The sequence below is a fragment of the Struthio camelus genome, chromosome 5, assembly GCF_040807025.1.
Source record: "Struthio camelus isolate bStrCam1 chromosome 5, bStrCam1.hap1, whole genome shotgun sequence".
In the NCBI taxonomy this organism is placed as follows: Eukaryota; Metazoa; Chordata; class Aves; order Struthioniformes; family Struthionidae; genus Struthio; species Struthio camelus.
The window spans coordinates 41,458,752-41,482,061 of NC_090946.1; the positions used below are offsets into that span (position 1 = coordinate 41,458,752).

The 23,310-nt window shown below is 39.9% G+C and overlaps 1 protein-coding gene across 1 annotated transcript in view; it reads right to left on the bottom strand.

The window, feature by feature from the left end:
• Positions 1–23,310, bottom strand: part of LTK (leukocyte receptor tyrosine kinase) — a 108,927-nt gene that overhangs the window by 56,459 nt on the left and 29,158 nt on the right. Inside the window, exons 2-4 of the mRNA XM_068945930.1 lie at positions 8,044–8,157; positions 4,563–4,718; positions 3,683–3,905 (exon numbers count right to left, since the gene is read on the bottom strand). Of these exons, the coding sequence (XP_068802031.1) occupies positions 3,683–3,905; positions 4,563–4,718; positions 8,044–8,157 (493 nt within the window). The remainder of the gene's footprint in view (positions 1–3,682; positions 3,906–4,562; positions 4,719–8,043; positions 8,158–23,310) is intronic.

The following is a 23,310-nucleotide window of genomic DNA, read 5'->3' on the forward strand; positions in this document are numbered from 1 at the left end:
TATGCTAAATGACTGTAGGTTCAGTTAGTGAACATACAAATTCGAAGACATTACTTGTTATATGTATAGGAAGTTGTTTGCTCCAAGTCTTCACAAGCATGCAGTTCTAGCCTTTGGACTTAGAAATAGACCAGAGAGAGGAAGATATGTCTCCCGTCTTGCCCTCACCAACCGGTTAGAGAGTCAAGATCTTTCCTCCTACGGCCAGCACATTTTTGGGTGCAGTTCTGACAGAAGCATGAGGGGCAGTAATTCATACTGCCAGATTAGCATTCAAAATGCTAGTCTTATATGACAGCTAGACAGCTTCTCCTTTTCTAGCTGCATTTTTTAAATCAAAGTGGCTGTGCTCATTGTTCTCAGTATGTATCAGGCATTTTCTGAGGCCGCTTACCAGACCACTCTCTTTCAAAGGCTTATGTTCTAGGACATCTGATTTATTAATCCCAAACAACTTTAGATTTTTCTAGATGTTCAGATCAGCTATACGGCAATGCTTCCATGTATGATCCATAGCAGAAGTTAAATAACTCTTGTGGACAATAAAAACCAGAATTGATAGCAGAGAGGAACTCTGAAAGATGGTAAGTTTCTACAAGTCTCTCGGAAGTTGGCAGGGCATTTTAGTGCGCCCCCAGCCCTCTCCGAGGGGAAGACAGGAAAAATTAAGCAACAATCCTTTTGTGTGCAGTTGGCTAACTGATCACCCATCCATGAACTTAGCCTTGAACTTGTTGCTTTTTGGCCAAGAGAACCATGGCCAATGTCTTATACTTCAGAAGGAAAACAGAACAAAATAAACCTGGCTTATTGAGCACCCCTTTGTCATGGAAGGGGCAAAGATTACCCTTGTACCAAGTGATGTTTTCTCATTTTCATTGGAGCGTGTGCACTTACAGTTGTAAGAAATAGAATTCTTCCTGAAATAATTGTAGCCAACAACAAACAAGCAAATGAAACTATTCAGAACAAAACCACACAGAACTCTGAAGAATTTTCAGCTGTGGCTGCTTTTAGCTCTGTGTGGTAAAGAGGGGAAAAGGTGGGATAAGCGAAATAGTCAGAAAGACAACAGACATGGCCTGAGCAAGAACCATTAACTGTAACCCTGAAAAACTGAAGACAGCTTTCTGAGCGATAAAAAGGCCTTGGACTTTCAAGCAAAGCTACAGGTTGCTGATGTTTGAGCTCTCTCAGATCATGGGATACATAGTTTTTATATATATTTTTGTAAACATACAGAATTCCAAACATCTCACTCCCTGAGCAGTTCTCTCTCTAATGGTAGTAACTCAGAATACTCACACTGGGGGGTATACAATAACAATAGAACAATATGCCTTTGCCCTACTTGTCCAGAGGACTCAGTGCCTAGAGGTTCAGCTGTTTCTGTCTTTGTCTGTGCCTAAAGTGCGTGCATGAGAAAATGAGTGGCAGCTTCAATACTACAGATTTGATGATAAATCCCAGCTGTCAGTGACGTGGACAGGGAGAGTAACTTTCTCTCATGACACACATCTAAGCTTTTGGAAACTGTGTGGCTGACAGATCCTGAAGATGGAAACAAGATCAGAAGATCTCCAGAAAAGAGGATCCTCTAGAAAGAGGAGAGTTCACTGAAGTGGTCTGGTGCGGCTGGATTTTATGATGAAGTATACAGCTTGATCGTGGGATTAAGGGGTGGTAGAAGGGACTGAAGCAGGGTTTTCTGGAGTGCCTCATTATCTGAAGAAGTGACACTCAAGCTTTTTTCTGTAGTTAAGTATCTACTCTGACCTCAAGAGTCACAGTAATCATCAGAGATTAAACTTGGTACTACACACAGGCATCTGCCTCAAGGCCATTTGCTCATTGTCCTCCTTGTTTCACTCCTAGTTGTGCAGCAGTGTTTTGTCAACACACAAAAGCTTGCAGAACTCCCACTCCATCTGGAAAGCCACTGGAAAGCTGGAACGCTTCAGGATAGTATCTATTCTTGACAACCAGAATTGTTAAAATCTTAATCAGGGGAGAATGTTCATCTTTGACCATCTGTCTAGTAGGAAGCAGCTCAGTCACTGTGTAAAAGTAAATTTTCTTCTGCCCGCACAGTCAGATTTTCCTGGAATTGTGCAGAGATTTTACAGAGTTTCCCTGTAAAAGAGGGGAGAAAAGGAAGACTATTTGACCTAAAAGGCTTCCTAACCCTATTCCATCTTTACTCCTTCCCCTCCTTTCTATCTTGATTTAAAACAGGACTCAGTCACCTTCCTTCTTTAAGTCCTTAAAACTAAAGCATCTGGGCTTATCAGTGCTTCATTTCACTCACTAGGAAAAAATAATACCAAGGCCTATGCCAACTTCCAGTGGCGCTAACTCCATTCTAATATATCTAAATGCCACCACGTTTAAAGAGAGATGATCTTAGTTTCATGCAGAATTGTTTTACAGTGCTCAAATAAGCTGTTTAACCACATCTATGATTCATTCTAGAGACACTGCAGTGATGGTGATGGTGCCTGTTCTGGGAAGGCAGGTACATCAGAAGGGCATTACATAAATTAATACATGGGAATGGAGCTGTGGGCTTTAGCTGCTTATGCCAGCAGAGGCTGGTCAAATACGAAAAGCAGCAAGGTTATAGGTATGAAAGAGGACATTAGAAATTGACCCTGGAAAAGGCAACAGATTCCTTGTGAAAGTGGCAAGAAGAAGGGAGAAAGAGTAGCCAGGAAGTCAGTGAGCAAAAGCTAAAAGCAGGAGAGAGAGGAATCTGAAAGGAAATAAATACGTTGTTTTAGTCAAACTCTGCTATCTTGGGCTGACCAGCAGTCTTGGCTACACGGCTCCCATGGCAGCCTGGGAAGTGCCAAGGAATTCAAAGAAAACAAGAATGGGGATCTATTGCTTAAATTCTCCATGGGAGTCAGTCAGGTGATGGAAACAAAAAGCCCTGATTCAGGTTCTTAGGAGGCAGATTGCTGCAAGGAAAAACAAGCACAAAGAAAATGGCAAAATCAGATGTCACGTGGATTTTTCTCCTTCTTCTGTTGTTAAGCCATTTTCTTTGCCCATTTCCCTTCTCACTGCCTTCTGCTATCGGCTGGAATGAGAAAGTGAAACATGGGGGTGATCAAAGAGAAGAAAATGCAGGACAGGTCTAGGGTTGCTGCACTTTTTTTTCCTTTTTTCACTTCTTCTTGCCTCTAGCCTCTGTTCTTCCCCTCCCTGAACTCTGCAAATGAACCAAAAGTGAATGTTCCTGAACTTTGCAGACACTAGGAGGAAGAAATTCACAAGAGGCAAAATTAACCCTTCCTCAAAATGAGAAATGGGACCCTTGTAACTCTGATAGTATGCACTGAATACTTAGACAAGGCAGTCTTTGGGCTGACTGTATTTTAGATCTATAATCCTAGCATCAGTGAGAGAGTCAATCACTCTTGACCCTGTCTAATGTGAAGAAAGAAGAATGACTCCTAATCAAGTGTGTTCCTTGTGAAGGGGACACACAAAACCTGAGTCTGCTACAGACATCCTGTTAGGGAGTTGCACGTTTTGGTTCTCACAGCCCTTCCTTCTTTTTCTGGTGTAATAGAAGCAATGATCTCAAGAAGGGAGAAGATATGGATAAACCGTAGCCTGAAGGGACTCCATCCTACCCTGCAGTTCAAACTAAACAGCTACAAATTGATTGTCTTACCTGGCATCTTCCTCATGGCCAACTCTCAGAGGAATTATCATATTTCTGTTTGTCTCCACATGTGTGATTTCAACTGTGAACCTCTGGAGGAGAGGAACAGCATCCTGTGAATATATCGCCAGTTCCAGCAAGCAAGAGTCCAAGCTCCCAGGCAGGATGGGGCTATGCAGGCTGAACTCACATCTGTCTGGGAGCCTACTGGTGTTCAGGAGGAAAATGTCCCCTGTGAGAGAGAAAAAAAAAAAGAAAAAAAAAAAAAGAGAGACAGACAGTGCAGATGGAGGAGAGATTATAAGAGGAAAATGGATAAGTTTGGGTTCAGAACAGAAGAAAGGAGAGGAACATGCACAAAAAAGTAAAAATAACAGAAAGAAGAGAAAAGAGAATAAAGTAAAAATGAAGGAAATAAGAAGTGATGAGCGATGGAAGGAATGAGGAGAGAAAAAAACAAAACAAAGCAGTGAAGGCACATTCAGCAAAACACAAGCGAAAGACTTTGCAAATCAGACAGCAAACATGAGGAAGCAGCCCTGTCGTGTAAAGGACTGAGTTTCCTAAGAAATACCCAGTCTCTGCAGGCAAAAGTAGCTTATGTTGAAGTAGATGCAAAGGAAGTATATAAAGGGTCTGGCTGTATGTGTGGTACACACATGCACAACCCAAGCAGTTCTCATATAGAACATATGCATTATATATGGTTCTTAGTGACCGATTCTCTTGGGCAGAGACACTGCACCAACGAGTCGTGCACCAGAACCAGCATATGGCAGTATTGTCACTGACATGCGACCGACTCCTGTTGCCACCTCCCTCAAGGCTACTACCAGTGCTGGGGGAAAGCAGATGTCTTTTCCAGGGAGGGAACAGTAATTCTGCCTACCTTCAACATCTCCGCTAGAGGAGCTGTTCTCCAGAAGCAGCTGCTGCCTCTCCTGAGACACCAGGACACCAACTGAAGATAACACCCAGTCTGCTTTTCCAAAACCATCTGTAGACATCACCCAGGAGCAGCTTGAGCCGATGATGCATGAGGTTTCTGTTACGAGAAACCGAAGGTTTTATTGAGTGGTGCCTTCCCCAGTTCAAAGACAGGGGTCCGACTGGGACTTGAATGAGTAGATTTCCAGTGTAGGGGGCCACCTCTTCCAAAAAATGGAAGAGTTGAAAGGTAAAAAGAAAATTTGTCTTGTGCAATCACATCAGAGAGTCTCCCTCAGGGTGGGCGAAGGAACATTCCAGAAGGAAAAACAACCCTGTAAAATCTTGGCAGGTGTAAATCAGCATCCTCCCACCAGTGCTACGTGAATTTACATCAGTGGAAAATCTGGCCCATATGTACATAAAATCCTGAATAATTCCCAGTGCAGCAATGGTATTGAAACTGTATGGATTTAGCATTTTGGCAGATAAGGACATGAGAAACTCTGAGGTTAACCCTCTCTCAGCAGTAGGAAGAGCTCAAAAGAACAGCTGAGCAAGGCAAGCTTTACTTTTTTTTTTTTTTTTTTTTAAAACAGTTTTGGTCTCCTCCAGCAGAACAGGCAAGAATGCCTCCTAACAAACTCCAGAGTCCATTTGCAACACTGAGAACGCTAGACCATCCTGGCCAGAATTTTTTTTTTTTTTTTTTTTTTTATAATCAGCATATTATGAACCAGACAAGAAGTAATTCACTGCTCTCTCATCAATCTAATATAAGCTCCCTGAAGGGGTATTAGTTGCACAAAGCTCTCCCACAGAGAATAGGGCTGAATAGATACGGTAGGCTGATATTAACTTGTGTGATATTTATTTTCAGTAGTAATAATAATATCCCAGTAATAACTGGAGGACCCCCAGGCCATATGCAGAAATAGTAAGAGACTAAACATTTGTATCTGGGATCCTGACATTCAGGCAGTATTCAGACCTTGCAAACATGAATGACACTGTTTTCCCTTTGGTAGAGAACAGATAGGTCTAAAGAACAGAATTGAAGCCAGTGACAGAACAAGGACAGGTGGCTGCACAGGCAACGCAGGCAGGCAGAATTCAAAACATAAAAACCTCCAGGAGATTGGCCATACTTCACCTAAACTTCTAGTGAAAACTGTAACGGAAGTACCCTTTTAGTCAAGGGGAAAAAAATACCTTTTCAGCGCTGTAGATAAGTTTTCCCAATTTTTGAAGTTAATTGTAACTACATTTTTAAAAAACTTCACCCAGTGTGCAGAGGTAAGAGAAACACAGGATTTTGTGGGGTTGCATATCACTGAGGCTTGGTACAGGCTGTGACTCTGGCCTGAACGCACATCCTCTTCCAGTTGCAGCTGTACAGCATTGCCTGCTCGCGGCTGGAAGTTATTGCCTCTCTCACCCTACCAGCTAAGCCATCACCTCAATAGTCTTCCCAGCCCATCTCACCAAGCTGACACAGGTTAGCAAACGTCTCCTGCACTGTTCAGCCCATCACTTTTAAACAGAAATCACAAGCAGCTGAACTGGCAAACCGGGGGGGGGGGGGAGGGGGGGAGGGGGGGGAGAGAGAGAGAGAGAGAAGGGGGATGTGCACAATGGCAGCATCCAGCAGAGCACAGGAAGGAGGACAAGAGCCATTCTCCCGGCTCAGCTGGATCTAGGGAAAGATGTCTGTATATAGCTTCAAGCTTCGGTTTGATGATCCAGTAAAACAGCTCTAGGGCTCTCAATAGCAGATCAAAATCTCCCTGGCGATATGAGACAAAGCAGAAAAGCAGAGACCTAATATAGATCTGTTGTACTGTTTCAAATTCTTTAAAGTTTGACAGATTAACTCAGTACCCACAGACTTACTGTCAATAGTAATAATATTTGTATCAGGTAAAATCTAGTTGGTCATAAAACCCAGAAAGGAATTACTCTCATGACAGTATGACAGTGTAAGAAAGCAAAGTGAGAGCTTGGGAAAGAAAAAATTCCTTTCCTTTTTAAATAGAGGGTTACTGGAAACTAATATTTATGACAAAGTTATTTCATAAGTCTTATTAACACCTCCACTTGCAGTAGAAAGAACTACAGCAATGCAGACTTAATCCTTGGAATGTGCCTCACAACACAAAGCACTACATGCTGTGTACTGCTTTGTTACTCAGCTCAGATAAGCGAGCACAATGTTCTCCTTCAAAAGCACCTAATTCCTATACTCTCCTGGCTGTATAAAGCCATCCTGCTGCAGCTTAAGGCCCGAGAGAAGCCTGAGAATGCCTGGAAGAAGAGTCTAAAATAGAGCAGGGAAGCTGATGACATCCGGTTTAAAAAAAAAAAAAAAGCCTCTGAGCTTTCTTGCAATGGATCATTTGCATTGCATTGTGAAGGAAAGATCCATCAACAAGAAGTTGCTGTTTAGTGTAAATCACCAAAAAGAACAGGGTACACTCATGTGATCACAATATAAAAGAACCCTGAAAGTTGCAACCTCTAATACAACTGTGTACCTAACTAACAGATGCTTCCTATCCAGTTTTGCTTAGCACCAATGAACCTGAGGAACTTCAAAGGCAGGTCCCCAGAAAGGCAAAATATGACAGAAGTGAAAAGAAAAATGTAAAATAGAAGGAAAAATCCCTCTACTATTTCCAATCAACAAAGGAGATACCTCCAGATGTTAGAAAAAAAATGCTCTGAAGAAGCTTAGATTGAAGAAATCTCATGAACATTTGCAGGACATGTCAGAAAGGAAGTTCACATTGCCAACAACTGGAAGCCATCTGCAAGATGGTACTATGAGGAATTTCTGCCTGGCAAGGCTAGCTCAGCTTGCTACCTCTTGTGGTGAAAGGATACGCTTTTTCTAGCCTGCACAGCTCGCTCTTTCACTAAATGTCAGGAGTAGCTTCATGTCCTGAGTTTCCACACCAAAATAAAATGGATGTCAACTGGCTCCTTTATCATAGGCCTTTATAAAACTTGGCATTTGTTCAATCTGTCCTGGCACCACAGTAAGACCAAATTCATCCTTCTTATCTTGCAAGGATTTTGTCCAGCTCACTGGGCTTTTACAATACCTAGAAAAAGAAAATTCCATCCGAAAATAACTTCAGTAGCTTATTCTCTATTTGCTGGAAAGCAGCCCCATTAATTAGCTTTTGCTTCAAGAACTCCCCATACCCGATGGAGAAGTGGTTTTTTGTTTGGTTGGTTTTCTGTTTTGGTTTTTTTTCTTAATAAGAAAGTGAGGCATTCCCTTAAGGTTACACCAGCCTTCCTGAGCCCTTGCTACATCTCCGCCAGAAACCCACGGGCACAGCTTTCTCGTTAAGGGCGCTTGTGACAACCAGCATCTCTGCTTCGCCTAGACTCTGAAGTAGAAGTAAGGATGATTTAAGGAAGAGGACTGGTGGTACCTGATCTAGAAGGCTGATCTGATGATACCATCCCATTTCTTCTTAGAGAGAGCTCATGAGATGGATCTGGTGAAGAAGAGTTTTCCTCATGTGATCCAGAGCAGAAGATAACAACTATAACAAAACAAAAACCACAGGGAAGGGTTTAATGTTTCTGCAGAAAACTATGCTCCTGTATTGCTAAACATCAACATACATTCAGCAAAGCCCATGTTATATTACATCTGGCTCATTACAGAGTACCAACATAGCATTCTGCCAAGGATGTTTCAAAATAGCCCCACCACTTCCCAGAAACTGGTGAATACAACAAATATTTTACTTACTAATGTGTTCTTTACCGTCCTTTATCCACCCCAATTTTTATCACCATATAACCCCTAAAGAGACTCTGTATATTACAGGAAGTACAATGGTGTAGCAATGGTACCGCTACGTAGGCACATAGCTGCCTGCCAACACCACACCTCTTATTCTAGAAAGACGTGCATGTAGAGGAGAAATATGCAACTTTGGAGCTTGCTGCATGCAAAGAGAGGAGATGGTCTAACTCACTGCTTCTTTGAGAGTCACAAATAAATGCTCTTCATGGTTCACATCCTAAGACTTACTGCTCTAAAATGTTACAAGAAGAGCCCAACTGTAAAATGCATGTTATCTGTAGAATGCAGGGCATGAATTTATCAACAGTCCTCGGGAGGACTTGCATAACTTGCTGTCATCTTCACCCCACACAGACATCTGAACGCCCCATCTGAAATGAACATTAATAAAACCTTTGCACCACTGCACACGCTCAGAGAACAGATTTTTTCCTTACTGGCATGAAGGCTGGGATCTTCAAAAGAACCAGGTAACTCTCTTGTATGTGATATCTAGTAATATGTAGATTCTCTTCAATACCTTTCTTATTAATCCTCCTACACTGCATCTATCTCAGGATAGAGATAACCTTACTCACATATCTATAAAAAAGTCTTTCACTGGTAACTGAGATACGTGACCATAACCATGACATCGATACATACATATTTGTGCAGTTTTACTCCGATCAAACCTTGGAAAGAGTCATGCGACTCATAAAGTTTGGTTGTGCTGGAAAAAAGACCAAAATCTCAGAAAATATCAAAGATCACAGGAATTATTTTCCACTTAATTTTCCCCATGATTCAATGTGAATATTAAATCCAGCATGCTAAGATCAGCTAGTTTTAAATTGAGGTGTTCTTCTGGATCAGACTCTTGTTCTTCAAAGTAAAACAAATTTACAAAAATTATTATTCACAGTGATATTTACAACAATTAAACATGCAGTACCTCCTGAGTTGCCTTTGGAACAATTCATACCAACAATAGCAATTTTTTTTTTTTTTATTTTGTGCACGTGAAAATATGTAAGTCCCAAAATGAGTGTGCAGTAATCATTATTCAAGATCCTCCCCGGTCTTTTGTTTTCTAGATTCATAAGCAAGTCGACCAGAACAAACATATTACTTGTTTTCAAAAAGTGTTCAAAGACAGAAAGATACAAAATTAGTTGGTTTCAAAGCTTGTACATGTGGCTTATGAAACCAGCATCATAAAAATGTTTCATATCAGAGCAGACAGGAATCCTACCTGAGAAAACTCACATGAATTGTGGTTGAGACAAAGAATGTATATACATGTCATTGATAATAAGATATTCTCAACAGAACTAATATTGAACAGCAATATTATGAAAACATACAAAAGATTTAGACATAGACAAAACCAAAAACCTCAAATATATGTTCAGCTTTCTCAAACTTACCGCTACTTTTGCAGACTACAACCATTCTCACTTTAATGTTTATGAAAATGTGCATTACATGATGAGCAAAATACTATGAAATGTTTCATACCATGAGAAAGCTATATCCTTTCATCCTTTGTTATAGTAATAAGACAGCCTTCAGTTTTCATGAGGTACCAAGGAAAGGGTAACTCTAGAGGAGAACAGCTATCAAACTGCAGCAGACACATGCTGTACTGATACTATACCTGGAACTTCTACAGGCTAGCTGTCAAACACTACACTACTGTGTTTAAAATATGTAAGGACTTTAATGTCTGAAAAGCTGATTCTGTACTGTATGTAAGGGGCTACACTCAGATTGGTCTATTAGGTAAGGTATGTTCAATAGCTAGAAGAAATTGTCGAAAAAAAGTGAATTCTCATTTGATGCTCAGATGCTCAAAATTTGTCAAGGCTTGCCCTACAAAAAGTAACGGAAGAATCGCTTCATAGAACTATGACAAAACAAACATGTAATGCAAAACAATCTATCACATATGGCAAACAAATCTCTTTCGCCAAATTAAAAAAGTTCTGCTGTGGAAAGAGAATACGATCTCTTGGCAACTTGAGCCTGCCCCTCCTAGCTTACAGTTTGTATCTTTTGAGACGTTGCTCAGTTCCCTATCTCCCAATCTTTGTTAAGCACTGCTGCAGCTTCAGTATTTACTTCCCTCAGGGCTTTCTCTAAAGTCTGTTCCACCCACTCATCTGCTCACATGCTCCAAGCTGCTTGTGTATTTTGGAATTAGCCTGAATATCAGGGGACACGCAACACATCGTACAGTCATGGCAGAAGTTATGCTAGAGACATTCCTCTTAATACAATTTAATCAAAATATTTACCTTGAACTCCACTGTCTCACTTACATATACACCTTTGGGTTTTTCTTCCTCTTTCTCATCAGCAAACACAAGTTCTAGTGGTAGACTACCATGAACGGAGACTAAAGGTACTCGAGACATGAATTCATCGCTTTAGCATGACAGAAATCGAATTAATCTTAGAGAGGGCTGAGATGAACAAGGTTCAAAAGTTTCTGGTACAGTTGAAATAAGTGTCTACGAAGTTTGCAGGTCTAGTATGAAGAAACATTAAAACATAGGTACTACTTTGTCATGAAGAGCGCTGCATGCATCTTGGTCTGCTAATTGTATTATCTACTACGCAGATTCTCAGCAATAGCCTACTCAATGCTGGCAAAAAGCCAAAAGGGCTCAGTCAAACACCTGGTAACAATCCTGTTCACCAGGTCTGAGAAGCTGCCTCTTACTGAGTTGGGGCATGTAAGAGAAAGGGAAGACGGTCACTACAGCTGAATTAACTGAGAGACAAAATACGCCTGGACAGAAGAGGAGGGCCTGGATCCAGTGACAGGCAAGGAATTCTTTTATAAGCTCGCATGGAAGTATTTGCCCATTTATTTATTTTCTGATAGCAAAGATAGCTATTACTGAGCAGAAGAGGGCTTACAGTCTGATGAATCCACATGCAGGAGATGTGCACAGAAGATTTTAACAGGCCAGTTCAGCCTCTTACTTTATATCTCAATTCTTTTCCTCTCTTGCCCATTCAGCTTCTCTGGTTGAACTGAAAATCTACTGCATAAAGTCAATTACAGATTATGTACCCTACATTTCCTCAAATCTAGGAACTCCAGGAACGATTCTTAATAACCCCAGATCATATCTTCTCATTCCCCCTTATAAGTAATTCTCATATGACACGAATTTCAGCATTAAACAAATAATAAAGACCATCTCTTATGAACTGCCCAATTTCTCTGTCTTACTCAGCAAAAGGCAACAATTTAAGTGAAATGAAATGTAAGATGGAGAGAGAAGAAATCTGTGATAACTTAAGCCTGCCATTAAGAAACATAAAAGGATCAGGAAGAAATACAGGCCAATATAACAATATTCAACTGTCACAGCGAAAATATGAGATGTTTTAACAGCGCAGCATAAATCCATTGCTTTCTTTGTAACAGAACACAGTAAAACCAGAAGCCTGCAGCGCTCAGAAGGTAATTCCATTTCTTTCACTACCTTACAGAAAAAACATTCAAACACCTGCAGGCCTGAAATTTTTCTCGAATCCTGATGTTACTTCGCAGATGAAAAGAAAATTACAGAAAATCCTTACAGAACTCAAGATGGGAAATCAATTCTAGATCGGCCAAGCCATCTTCCTGCCAAAATAGGAATTTCCTTTAGAGCAGCTTCTAGTATTTTGTCTCATCTAATATAAAAATAGTAATTCAATACTTTTCACTGCTTCTCTTAGAAGGTAACATACAGACTAACAGATCTGACTGTCAGGAAGTCAGAAGACAAAGAGACGACTCTTTGTCTACTACCTATCCTAGTATTTTTCAATTAGTCCTGAACCTACCACTTCCAGGTCCTTCATGAGCTCCTTTGCAGCTTTAAGTTATTAACCTTTCACCCTGATAATTTCACTGTCACTGAAAATGTCAACTCCTGCTTGCTCTTAAACTCTTTTATTCTTTGCTCATTAGTTGGCCCTCATGTCCCTTTGCTTATTTTATCACTCTTTTTTTATTCTCTACAGATGCATTGCAGGTAATGATAAAAGCAATATTACAAAATGCAATTTTACAAAGCTTACTATATAAAGGAATACTTCAGGGTTTTCTTTAAGCCCTCTCCAGTTTTGAGGATTCTTGCTGAAAGGCATACATAAAAGCAGGTTAATGTCTTGTTACTTAGAATAGTAACGCGTTCCTTCTCGAGACCTCCTTGCTTAGCTATGCTACCATCACGTCAGTCACTTTGGCCAAAGTAACTCCTCTTAGCTGATCATCCACAATGACATCAAGTCTTTCCCTGAGATATCGCCTTCCAGAACAGACATCTCCACCCTCCATATCTACACTGTCCATTCTTTCTGCTTGAGATACATAATTTTACTGCATCAGTGAGAGTTAGACTCTGCCTTATTTTCCTTTTCCCGGCTTTTAAGTTATTGGCAATTTATCAGTAAAGTTTTTATGTTGTCTTCTGACTGGCTACTAAAACTGTTGAGCAGCACATAGCCCAGAACTGACCGTTGCAGGAACTCACGAGCAGAGTCAATTGACAGCAATTCCTATTTGCACATTTATTTTAAACCTAGATGTAAATATCGATTTGTACTAGCTCACTTCATGTACTAAGATATCATGTGTAACCAATTTAAATGGGACTGAAGTCTCAACGCTCTACGTCCACACTATGGCTTTTGTCAAACTTGTGAACTCATTAAAAATGATACTGCAACAAGACAATTTTCAAATGAGTCCCGTTGATTGACATACAATTATCTAGTTCCTTGATCCCATATCAAGTGTTCTGATATTTTCACTCTGACTGATAAAAAGGCAGCAATCTTCTTATTACCCCAAGCTGTCCTATTCACCTTAAGTAGAGAGTATATCAGGAAACACGATTAAATACAGCCATCCAGCATATTCCATTTACCATTTTTAAATACTAATACAATATTAACTTTCTTCTAGTCCTCCAGAACTTGTTCAGTATCCCCACACTTACTGAAAAATTCAACACTCATGTCTTTTAAAGCTTCTTAACTAGTTCTTTGACATCTCTTGAATACAAGCTGTCTTGACCAGTTGCTTTTCAGATTGGGCATCTTAATAACTGCTTTTTAACGTCATCTTTGTGTTGTTATGGAAACAACTGCAGCATCATTGTGTGGCAGCAACTTTTTTTTTTTTTTTTTTTTTTTTTTTTTACCTAGAAGATAAATATTTATTGAATGGTTCTCCTTTTTGGATCTATTATTGACAATCCTACCACACACACAATCACAGATTAATATCATTGCTAAAACATTTTTGATACTAATGGGCTTGAAAAACCTCCTTGGACTTCCTAACTCTGCTGCTCACAGGCTTCTTCTTATTCTCTGTTGCCTTCTTTATCTATCGCTACACTTTCTAGTTTCTAACTTGCATTTACTGCAAGCAACTTCCTTTTATTTTTCCCATTTATCAAAAATATTTATCACTCTTTACAACTACTTCCTCCTTCATAATTGTCCTTTTTTATAGTAGTGTACCTTCCTCTTTCAGTTTGTGGCTTTCTAGCCATTTCCACATACGTCCCATTATCTACATTTTTCTGTCCACAGCCTGTCTTTCAACTGAGTTAGCCTGATGTTGTTTTAAACTTTGGGAGATCTGCCTCTTCTGGAAGTATCCAGATGTTGTTTTGCATTCAGACACAGTCACAGAATCACAGAATGGTTGAGGTTGGAAGGGACCTCTGGAGATCATCTAGTCCAACCCCCCTGCTCAAGCAGGGCCCTCTAGAGCATATTTCCCAGGATCGCATCCAGACAGGTTTTGAATATCTCCAGGGAAGGAGACTCCGCTACCTCTCGGGGCAACCTGTTCCAATGCTCTGTCACCCTCACAGTGAAGAAGTTTTTCCTCAGGTTTAGGTGGAACTTCCTGTGGTTCAGTTTCTGCCCGTTGCCTCTTGTCCTGTTGCTGGGCACCACGGAGAAAAGACTGGCCTCATCCTCTTGACACTCCCCCTTCAGATACTTATACACGTTGATGAGTCATTCATTAACAGTCCCATAGATGTCTTCATGCAGGCAGAATGAAACCTCCAATATGTCAGTTAGATTAAAGGCTTCCCCAAAAAAACTCTTAAGGTGTTTTTTCAACCCTTACACACAATATGCTATTGAGTACTTCATCCAGGTTTCTAATTGGATTTAGTAGTCTGTAGCAGTCATCAGCAAGCACATCAAAATGTATTTTAGGTATTAACTGGTCCTTTGGCCTTCAAGACCATTTGCTTCGATGGCTGAGGAAAGAGGAAACATCATTTCTGCCATCCAAAATCTTGTTTGAATGACAAGATTATGACTAAAGATACTAAGATTCCTACCACAGGAATCTTTCCACGTGGTTTGAGAAACCCCCCTTTATCAGCATTTAGGTTTAGAAATGAGTAATTCCATTTCCACTTACTAGCCAGCCTCCTCACACTGGCAGTAGACAACTAAAGAACTCCTCTTTAAATCCTTGGTGCCTTGATTAATTCTGTTCTTGACACCTCGACTTTCTGCTAAACAAGTGATTTTCAGTCCTCGCTTTTCCACCATCTCCCTTGGTTGTTAATTTAATGCCATCTAAAAACATCTGGCCTAACAAATCCGGAAGGTTGCTTCCCCTCTAGTGAGCTGGGGGATAGTCAAACTATACAGCCTCTTTTTCCCCAGAGAATCTAGACTGTTGTTTCATAAATCCAAAAGTCTTATAGAACATATCCAGCTAGCAGCATACTTAACAGATTTTGATTTTTCTTAACTTTCTGTATAGTTTCATGTGCAGAACATGAACAGTGTCTAAGAAAGTGATTTGGACATCCTTCTTCTTTGGCACCATTAGGTGATTTCTAAAATTATTTATGTTCTGTGATACTAAAAATAGTCATTCATGCTAATATGGACAATCCTTTGTAGCTCCTTGCTGATTTACTTCAGAGAACCTATTCAGTAGTTGCAATCCTATCTCATATCCCCGCCACCAAAGACAAAACGCTGCCTCCATGCCCACCTGCTCATTGTTGACAAGGATCTTCCTTCAAGGGCGGTAGATAGATCAGGCTGAAGAGCTTTTCACAGCAAGGCATTGTGCAACTCCCTGTTCTAATATCCAATTGGACTGTCAAAGACCATCTGCAGTTTCCATGACATACAGAATGACCAGACATTTACAGCTGTACCAAATTCCTGTGGTCCTCTTTCCCTGCTGCTCACAGCATGCCTGCTTCCTGGCTGCCCCTAGTTACATTAAATGTTGCTTTGTCTCTCATTTCCTCTCCTTCTCTATTCACTCACTCAACAGCCAGTTCCTCTCCTGAATGATGATGTTTCCTGAATCATATTGTCCAATCATTCTTTATCCTGTATGCGCTCATTCTTCCAAGCCTCAAAATCTTTCTTTCTAATAAAACCACTAAGCTGCACTTAAAAAAAAAAAAAAAAAAAGACTAAGTACAGGCAGAAAATTCAGCATATCGCAGGTTGCCGCCATTGTGCTACTGCTATTAGATGGAACTCAGCAGAAAATGTTTTGCCGATGCAACCTAAATATTTCTTTCAAAACTCACTTATTAGATAAGATATAAGATGGATTTCTTGGGTCCTCCACCTTTTCCCTTACTTGGCATATTATCTTGGAATAGCATCTTGCTTATTATGATTTTTTATTCAGCTTTCAGTGTACATGTACATCTACTGAAATAGATCTGAATGACTATTTTAATTACAGTTGAGAAATATCATGCCAAAAACTCTTCTTGAAATTCAAAAATATGCCATCTACTGAGAACTCCTAATCTACTGATTGTGTAGTGTATACATGTGCATACTCATGCATGCACATACACATATTGTTACATTAACTTAGAAAGATTTCTCTTTTTATAGCCCAGCTGCTCATTACTCATACATCTATTTTTATAATACTAGCTGCTTATTACTCATAGATAATAAGGGCTAGGTTTTACACTGTCTCACTTCCACTAAAGCTGCCAGGAGGTATTTATGTGCTACATACGTGACTTCGGGATACACCTACAGGGGAGCTCCATTCTGCTCTGTCATTTTTCCTCCTTACAGTCTCTTCTCCCGTAAAGCTGGGGTGATTACTGGCAGAGAAGAACCTTTCCACTTCTGCTAGCTGCATACAGACATGACACTGACAGCTCACTTGGATTGTACCAGTGTTGTTTCTCAAGAAGAAGGATTTGTCCATACGGCCGAGAGCTTCACTGGCAATCAGCTTATGCTTTTCTTGGTAGAATTTAATTAATCAGAGCTACAGCTTTGCATCTGAAAGTTGACCATACCTGGGGCCATGTCATGTGAAAAAAGATACATTTACTCCTCTGTGTGTTGGAGGCAGCAGAATTCCAAATCCTGAACTCTTAACCTGGTACCTTCTCTTTCCTTCCTCCTCCCTACACAATAATGGGGAAAAAACATTTTAATTAAGTCAAAAGAGGCATAAGGTTTGTTTAATCACAGGAAATATGGATTTTCTTGGAAAAAGTGATGTATGCTCATATTTTGGTCCAGAAATACTGGTCAAAACAGAAAGGGGAAGAATTGAAAATGTTCAATGGACCAAAAAGTAAAAAAAAAAAAATTTGAATCTTGGAAATGTTTTATTCCCTTCTCCTTAAAGGAGGGGACCCTCCTCCTACAGCCTTAAAATGTTTTTTCAACAATAAAACATTCTGTTTTTAAGCAAAATTTTCCCATGGAAATAATGGAAAGTTCACTTAGGAAATGGTGAAAGCAAGTGAAAATTAAAGACTTACAGTAAATTCAGTAGGAGATTTTTAATGATTACCTGAAGCTGCATTTTTAGCTAAAAATAACTGTAAAGTATTTTAAGTGAAAATCTGTACGCAGCTGTAAAGCATTTGTCCCTCATTACTTCACTTGCAGTTTGTCACATAGTCATGAATAGGTTTTAACTAGTATATTTATTTGCCTTCAGCAATTTTGCCATGGGTCCTAAATTCATAAAAATATAGAGAGGTACTTGCAACGAGATTCATGACTTTCAAATGCATATCCCAAAGTTTATCAGTTTTGTTAATTAATTCATAGTCAGTGAGTGAACTCAGAGAAACTTTTATCTGCTTGCACTGCTGGATCTGTTCTCAGCCAGCAAGTCTTAAGCAATTCCATTTTAAGTGAGTTTTACATTTTGCTCAACCTTCAGTATTATTTTCTGAATGCTCATTTACTTCAGCTCCACTTTCTTCCAAGGCAAAGCGAACCTGAAGGCTAAATAACTCCTTCCACATGCTCTCACACCGGGGGGGGGGGGGGGGGGGGGAGGGAGGGAGGGAGAGAGAGAGAGAGAGAGAGAGAGAGAGAGAGAGACCTTGATGGTCCAGGACAGGTTTGGTTTGCAATTCACTATTAGACTCCAAGAACCTACACTGCATATCACTTGACTAGCAGAAATCCCTCTTCAGTCAAACACTCTGATGAGGATGAGCATCCTTGCAGGCAGCCCATTTCCCTTTGCTACTTAAAACAAGAGCTCTGATGGATAATCGAACAATAGCCTTAACTTAACTAGGAGATAACCTGCATTCACCACAGGTTACCATTCCTTACCCTGATAACAAAGGAATGTGTGGGCATTTTGGCTTTTACAGAAGCTCACAGTCAGAACCAGTAACAGATGTACACAGAGAGATAAAGGCTTAACTGACTTTGCAGTGTTGCCTATACGGAGGGTGAGATCCTGATAAGGAAGTTTCAGGCACTTGAAAAAGCAAGGAACATGTCTGTAGTCACCACCTAGAAGTTTTGGTTTGTTACAGCTCTGCTTTGCTACATGAGAGCATGATGAGACCTCCTTGATGAATTCATCTTTCCACCTCCTCCAAAGGGAAGATGATGCTGAATGAGACAAGGTCACTCTCTGACATTGCCTGTTTCCTCAAGTAGCTGTACATGTGATACCATAGAAAGATGAGGCATTTCAGACTGGCAAGCCAGCTGTATGCACCCCCAATGCTCTGTACATCTGTGAAATGGAAAGATTATTAGTGACGTGTGTTTATAGAAGGAATTGGATGAAAACTGAGGACATGGAGCTACTGCCTTTCTAACCAAACTTGATCACAGTTCTCTCTTTGCCTTTGGTACATCAGCCGCAATTGTAGTTGTCAGAAGAACAGTTCAACTAATCCTGTTACCTGGCTCCAGATCTTTCAGACGAATATACTAAACTAAATTGATGTCAGTGGCAGGAATCAAATCCAAGAATCTGCATTCTCTTCCTTTGCTACAGACAGTAGAAGAAACAGTAAGAGCAGGATTTATCTCATCCTCCTTATCCTTCTTAGGTTAGCTGTCTGGCTGCCCTCAGTATTGGCAAGGCAAGGGAAGGGCACCTCCATGGATGGCTCAGACAGCTATCTTGGAAGTAGGTCCACACTGCATTTTCTTGAAAGGCAAAAAACAGTTTCAGAGGTTATTGCTATCTTCCCGTTCCCAGCAGTGTGCTGCCACTCATGGGCTACAACTTCCCTTGGGGGTATTTATTCTGGAACATTTCACCAATCTAGCTGACAATCTGGCTACACAAACAGTTCCATTGTCAAAACTAGAGGGATGACAATCTGCAGGCAGAAAAAGGATGCAAACCTTTCAAGGTGGCTTTGTCATCAGATGTGAAACTGCAAGCCTAGATATCTGTTTTAAGACAAACTGCCAATGAATCAGTCTCCTTTCACTACAAGGAGGGAGCTTAACTTGGATGACCAGCTTACACTACGTCTGTAACTTTGAGCTGGATAAAGTTAAAGGGGATGTGTCCAACTCTAATAGATGTTTTTAATCAGCTCCAAAGAACCTAGAAGGAACACAGGAGGAAAATGCATTTTGTTTTACAAGGGAACAGCTCTTTAAAATTACTGTGCTCTTGCGCATAAATTTAGGGGAAGAAATCTTATTGTTGTGTTCCTTCAGAACAACACTCATTATGGGGATTTTCAGCTGCAGCTTAAGAGGAGACGCGTATGTGTGAATTCATGCTTACAGATGCGAGGGGCATAATTAGCCACAAGGGAAGGTGAAAGACGACATAAAGCCTGTAGACACAAAGAGGGTTAGAAAGAAGATGAGAACGACACCCTGAAAAGACTTTCAAGCATCCTCACTTTCTACTGATGACCCTAAAATCCTGAATACTGACTATTTTCTGATGGCATGCTTTTCATATGAAAATGTCAATTCCATTACCTAATGGGAAATATTGATATCTTCCACACATTCATATGGAAATTGTTACAGCATTTTGTTTTCCTAAGGCTGAAATATCTTATCTTTACTCAATAGTCTGCTCTGAGTTCAAGTCTGTAACATAATGCAGTAAAACAGCATAATACTTAGCTGAATGAAAATATTTTAACACTGTCAAAACACATTTTTTGGCCATATTGAATGACCAATTTGATTAGGTAAAAGCATAAATTTGGAACAATTTGGGTTATGAAAAATGTTAAGATTTCAACTCTTCATCATTATTAGGAATGAAACAAGATTTCCAAAATCACAGTTTCCTATGAGACAGAACATTTAGTTTTTAACAAACTCATAGGCTAAGATGCCAAAAAAAAAGCTCTGTGAACCTCAAAAGAGCTACCGATAAAATTACACAAAAGAGAAATGGGAGACATGATTGCTAGACAGCTGTCCTTTATGGATATGTTCAACTACCACCTTCAGGATACCTCTGCATTTTGTGGCCTGTGGCAGGAGATCTGAGGCTTTGCCCTTCAGCTTCTATGTCATGTTAGTGCAACATTTTGCAGAAAAAGAGAAATTGGTGTGCCGGCAGAAAAGTGAAAGAAATATAATTTTCAGATCTAGGTTTTGATTGAATTATTATAATGAATATGAAATTGATCCTGTAGAATTCAATTTAGTAAAAATGATTTTCAATTGCTTAATTCTACACAACATAACTTAAGTGGAGAGGACAAAAGTGACTTTAAGCTGTCCTTGAGCTCCCTTGATCTTTGAGGTTACTTATGTTCCTTTCAATCCTTGCTTTACTATTAGGAATGCTCTAAATCTATGCACTGCTCCAAGAATCCCTCAGGGGCTGTTCTGCTCACAGAGGCTATCCAAGCACAAAAACACATTTCCTGCACCTCTTCTTCTTTGATCTACTTTTGACACAAGGATGACTGCCAACAGCTCTTCATCATCTAAGGATTTCCTTTTGAGAAGTTAACCCTTGCACAGCAGCACAAGTCAGCCCTAACGATACTCCATACACCCTTCAAAGCAGTTTTACACACCTCTCTCTGGTAAGTGTTCCCAGAGTGAGCCTGCAAAAGGCAGCAGAACAGAGCCCCACACACCACATCTAGCAAACACTACTCAGGAGCAGGACTCCCATCTCAGCTCTGCCCTTAGCCATCTGGGTCACTTTGTGTAACAACACAGATAATGAGATCAACCTCATGCGGAAAGTGCTTTTAGCTAAAGCAAGGGAAAGCGTGATGTAAAGAGTCGGTTACTGTTGTCCTTATCAACCCTCCTGTTTGACCTGCAAGAGAAGGAAGAACTATCACAGCCAACACTAATTTCCTTCTTCAGGACTCTCAGCTGTGGAATCCTACAAGCTTTTCTCCAATATTCAGCTTCTTTATAAATCTGTTGGGAGATTCATTGAGGGATTAGAAACTAATCCATATGTAGCAGATTATTCCATCCTTCCATAATTTCACATCAGAAACAATGTCATCTCCTAACTTCAAATAACATCAAATACTATCAAAATGTACCATCTGCTGAAGAGCACATGACCACCAATGAATTCCGCTGAAAAGATGTGCCTAATAACCTGCATGTTCCCAGACTGTCTCCATCCTAATACAGAAAGCCCCTTGTGGGAATGGCATGCAAAGTGCTTCAACACAGTTTCACCTTAAAAACAGCATGCACAGCTGTTCACGGTACTGTCATACACAAATGTAACATTCACACGCATGAAGCTCTTTGTGCAACGGGCTGCCCAGGAATGAAAGAAGAAAAACATTTTGTCATATCTATTTTTAAATAATGAGAAAACACTCAGATATTAAATTAATGGAGGATCAGTATATAAAATTGCTTCCAAGATGTGGCGGTGACAAACGTATCAGCAAAAATGGAACTACCACTTTGGGAAAGCACCAGATGCCATGTTTTAAGGTGAAAAATTAGCATTTCATTAAAAAAAAAAAGTTTAATCCACATAAGGAATTTGTAAAGAGTACATGCCTATTCCTTTTGACCTTACCAAGCTTTTAAGAATTTTGTTCATAATTTCCTGCTATTGGATATACTTTATTTTCTTTTCCAAATAATCATAAAAACCTGTGGAATCAGTAGTAAATATTTTAAAAAGGGAAATTCCTCTTGCTCCTTTTTTTTTCAGCACCTTACTAATGAATGACTGCTTGTTAAGAAGATTAGGCTATTCTTGCCTTTCCCTGTTCCCTTTAAATCAGGCTCTGCTCTCAGCTTCTTTTTCAATGTGAAACAAAGAAGGAAGGAGTCACATCACCCCCATAAAAAGAGAAAACTGAAAGAGCCTGTTAGTCAGTTGCTTTCACTACAAGAGCCTCCATTCTTTCCTCCTGAGACAGTTCCAGAGGGTGAAGTTTATCTCAACCCAAGGAGGAGAAAGGAACTAGGAAGAGTCTAAATAAATCTGCCAAAAAGGAAACTCGTAGGTGTTGCAAATTCATCACTCAGAGAAAAAAAAAAAAAGCAAGACTCAACCATACAAACAAAAACAAATCAGAAACAACCCATATACAACATAAGCAGAGGAGTTAAGAAGTGGAGGGGGATGGAGAGGTACCAGCTATTCGATTTTTTGTGGAAAATACAGTTATATAAGGATGCTGACAGCTTCAATGTTATGCTGTCACATAAAGAGCCTCTGTAAAGAACGCAAAAATTCTTGCAGAAGAAGTTTCTAGTTATTTCACTCCTAGTATTACAATACAGTCTGGCATCAGAAGCACGACGTGTAATTTAAAGTACTGATTTGAATATGGAAGTGTAAGAATGAGGCCCACATCTCTTATTCTAACAGAGCACAAATGCATCCATTGGAAAAAAGTACCCAGAGGAGGAGTCAGCAGTAAATACAGGGTGTAGGACTTAAAAGACTCAACAGAATCATGATATCTGTGATTGCTCTTGGTCTGAGGCTGGTATAGACCTGTTCAGAAAATGGTGCCTCTTGTTACTAAGCTCCTACTGTTAACATTTCTTTGAAGTGAAGTCTCAGAGTAATAATGTAACAGAAGATTGTAAATCAAATTTTGATTACTATAGTTACAGCTCACAGTTCTCGTTTTGGTTAAGTAATTTGAAACAGTGGTTCAAATATTTCATTCTAAGCAAGCTGGAAAAATAGCAAGTAATTTGATTTGATGGTTATTGCAACATACCATTCATTGCTCACCAATTCAGACTCATAGAGAGAAGAGAACAAAATGATTACTACCAAAGCTTAATAACTCTTTACACCTAAAGACAAATGACCTGGGAAGTAGTTAAAACATTAACATGCCAGGAAGCCAGAACAGCAAGAAGACTTCACCAAGAATGCCAACTAATTATCCAGCTAGCAGAGGGGAACATTAGAATTTCTAAGTGACAGTCATTAGCAACCTTTAATATATAGGAATTAGGAATTACACCATTTGCATGAACAGTAGGTGTCCAGAACCCCTTAAGAGAGAATTTAGAGCCAAAAAATTCAAAGTAAATCCAAGAAGGAAACAGATTTTTGCTTTCTCTGTAGCACCTAGAATGCTAAATACAACCCATGGTGATAGAGACAGCCAGTCAGCTACTGCCAAAGAAA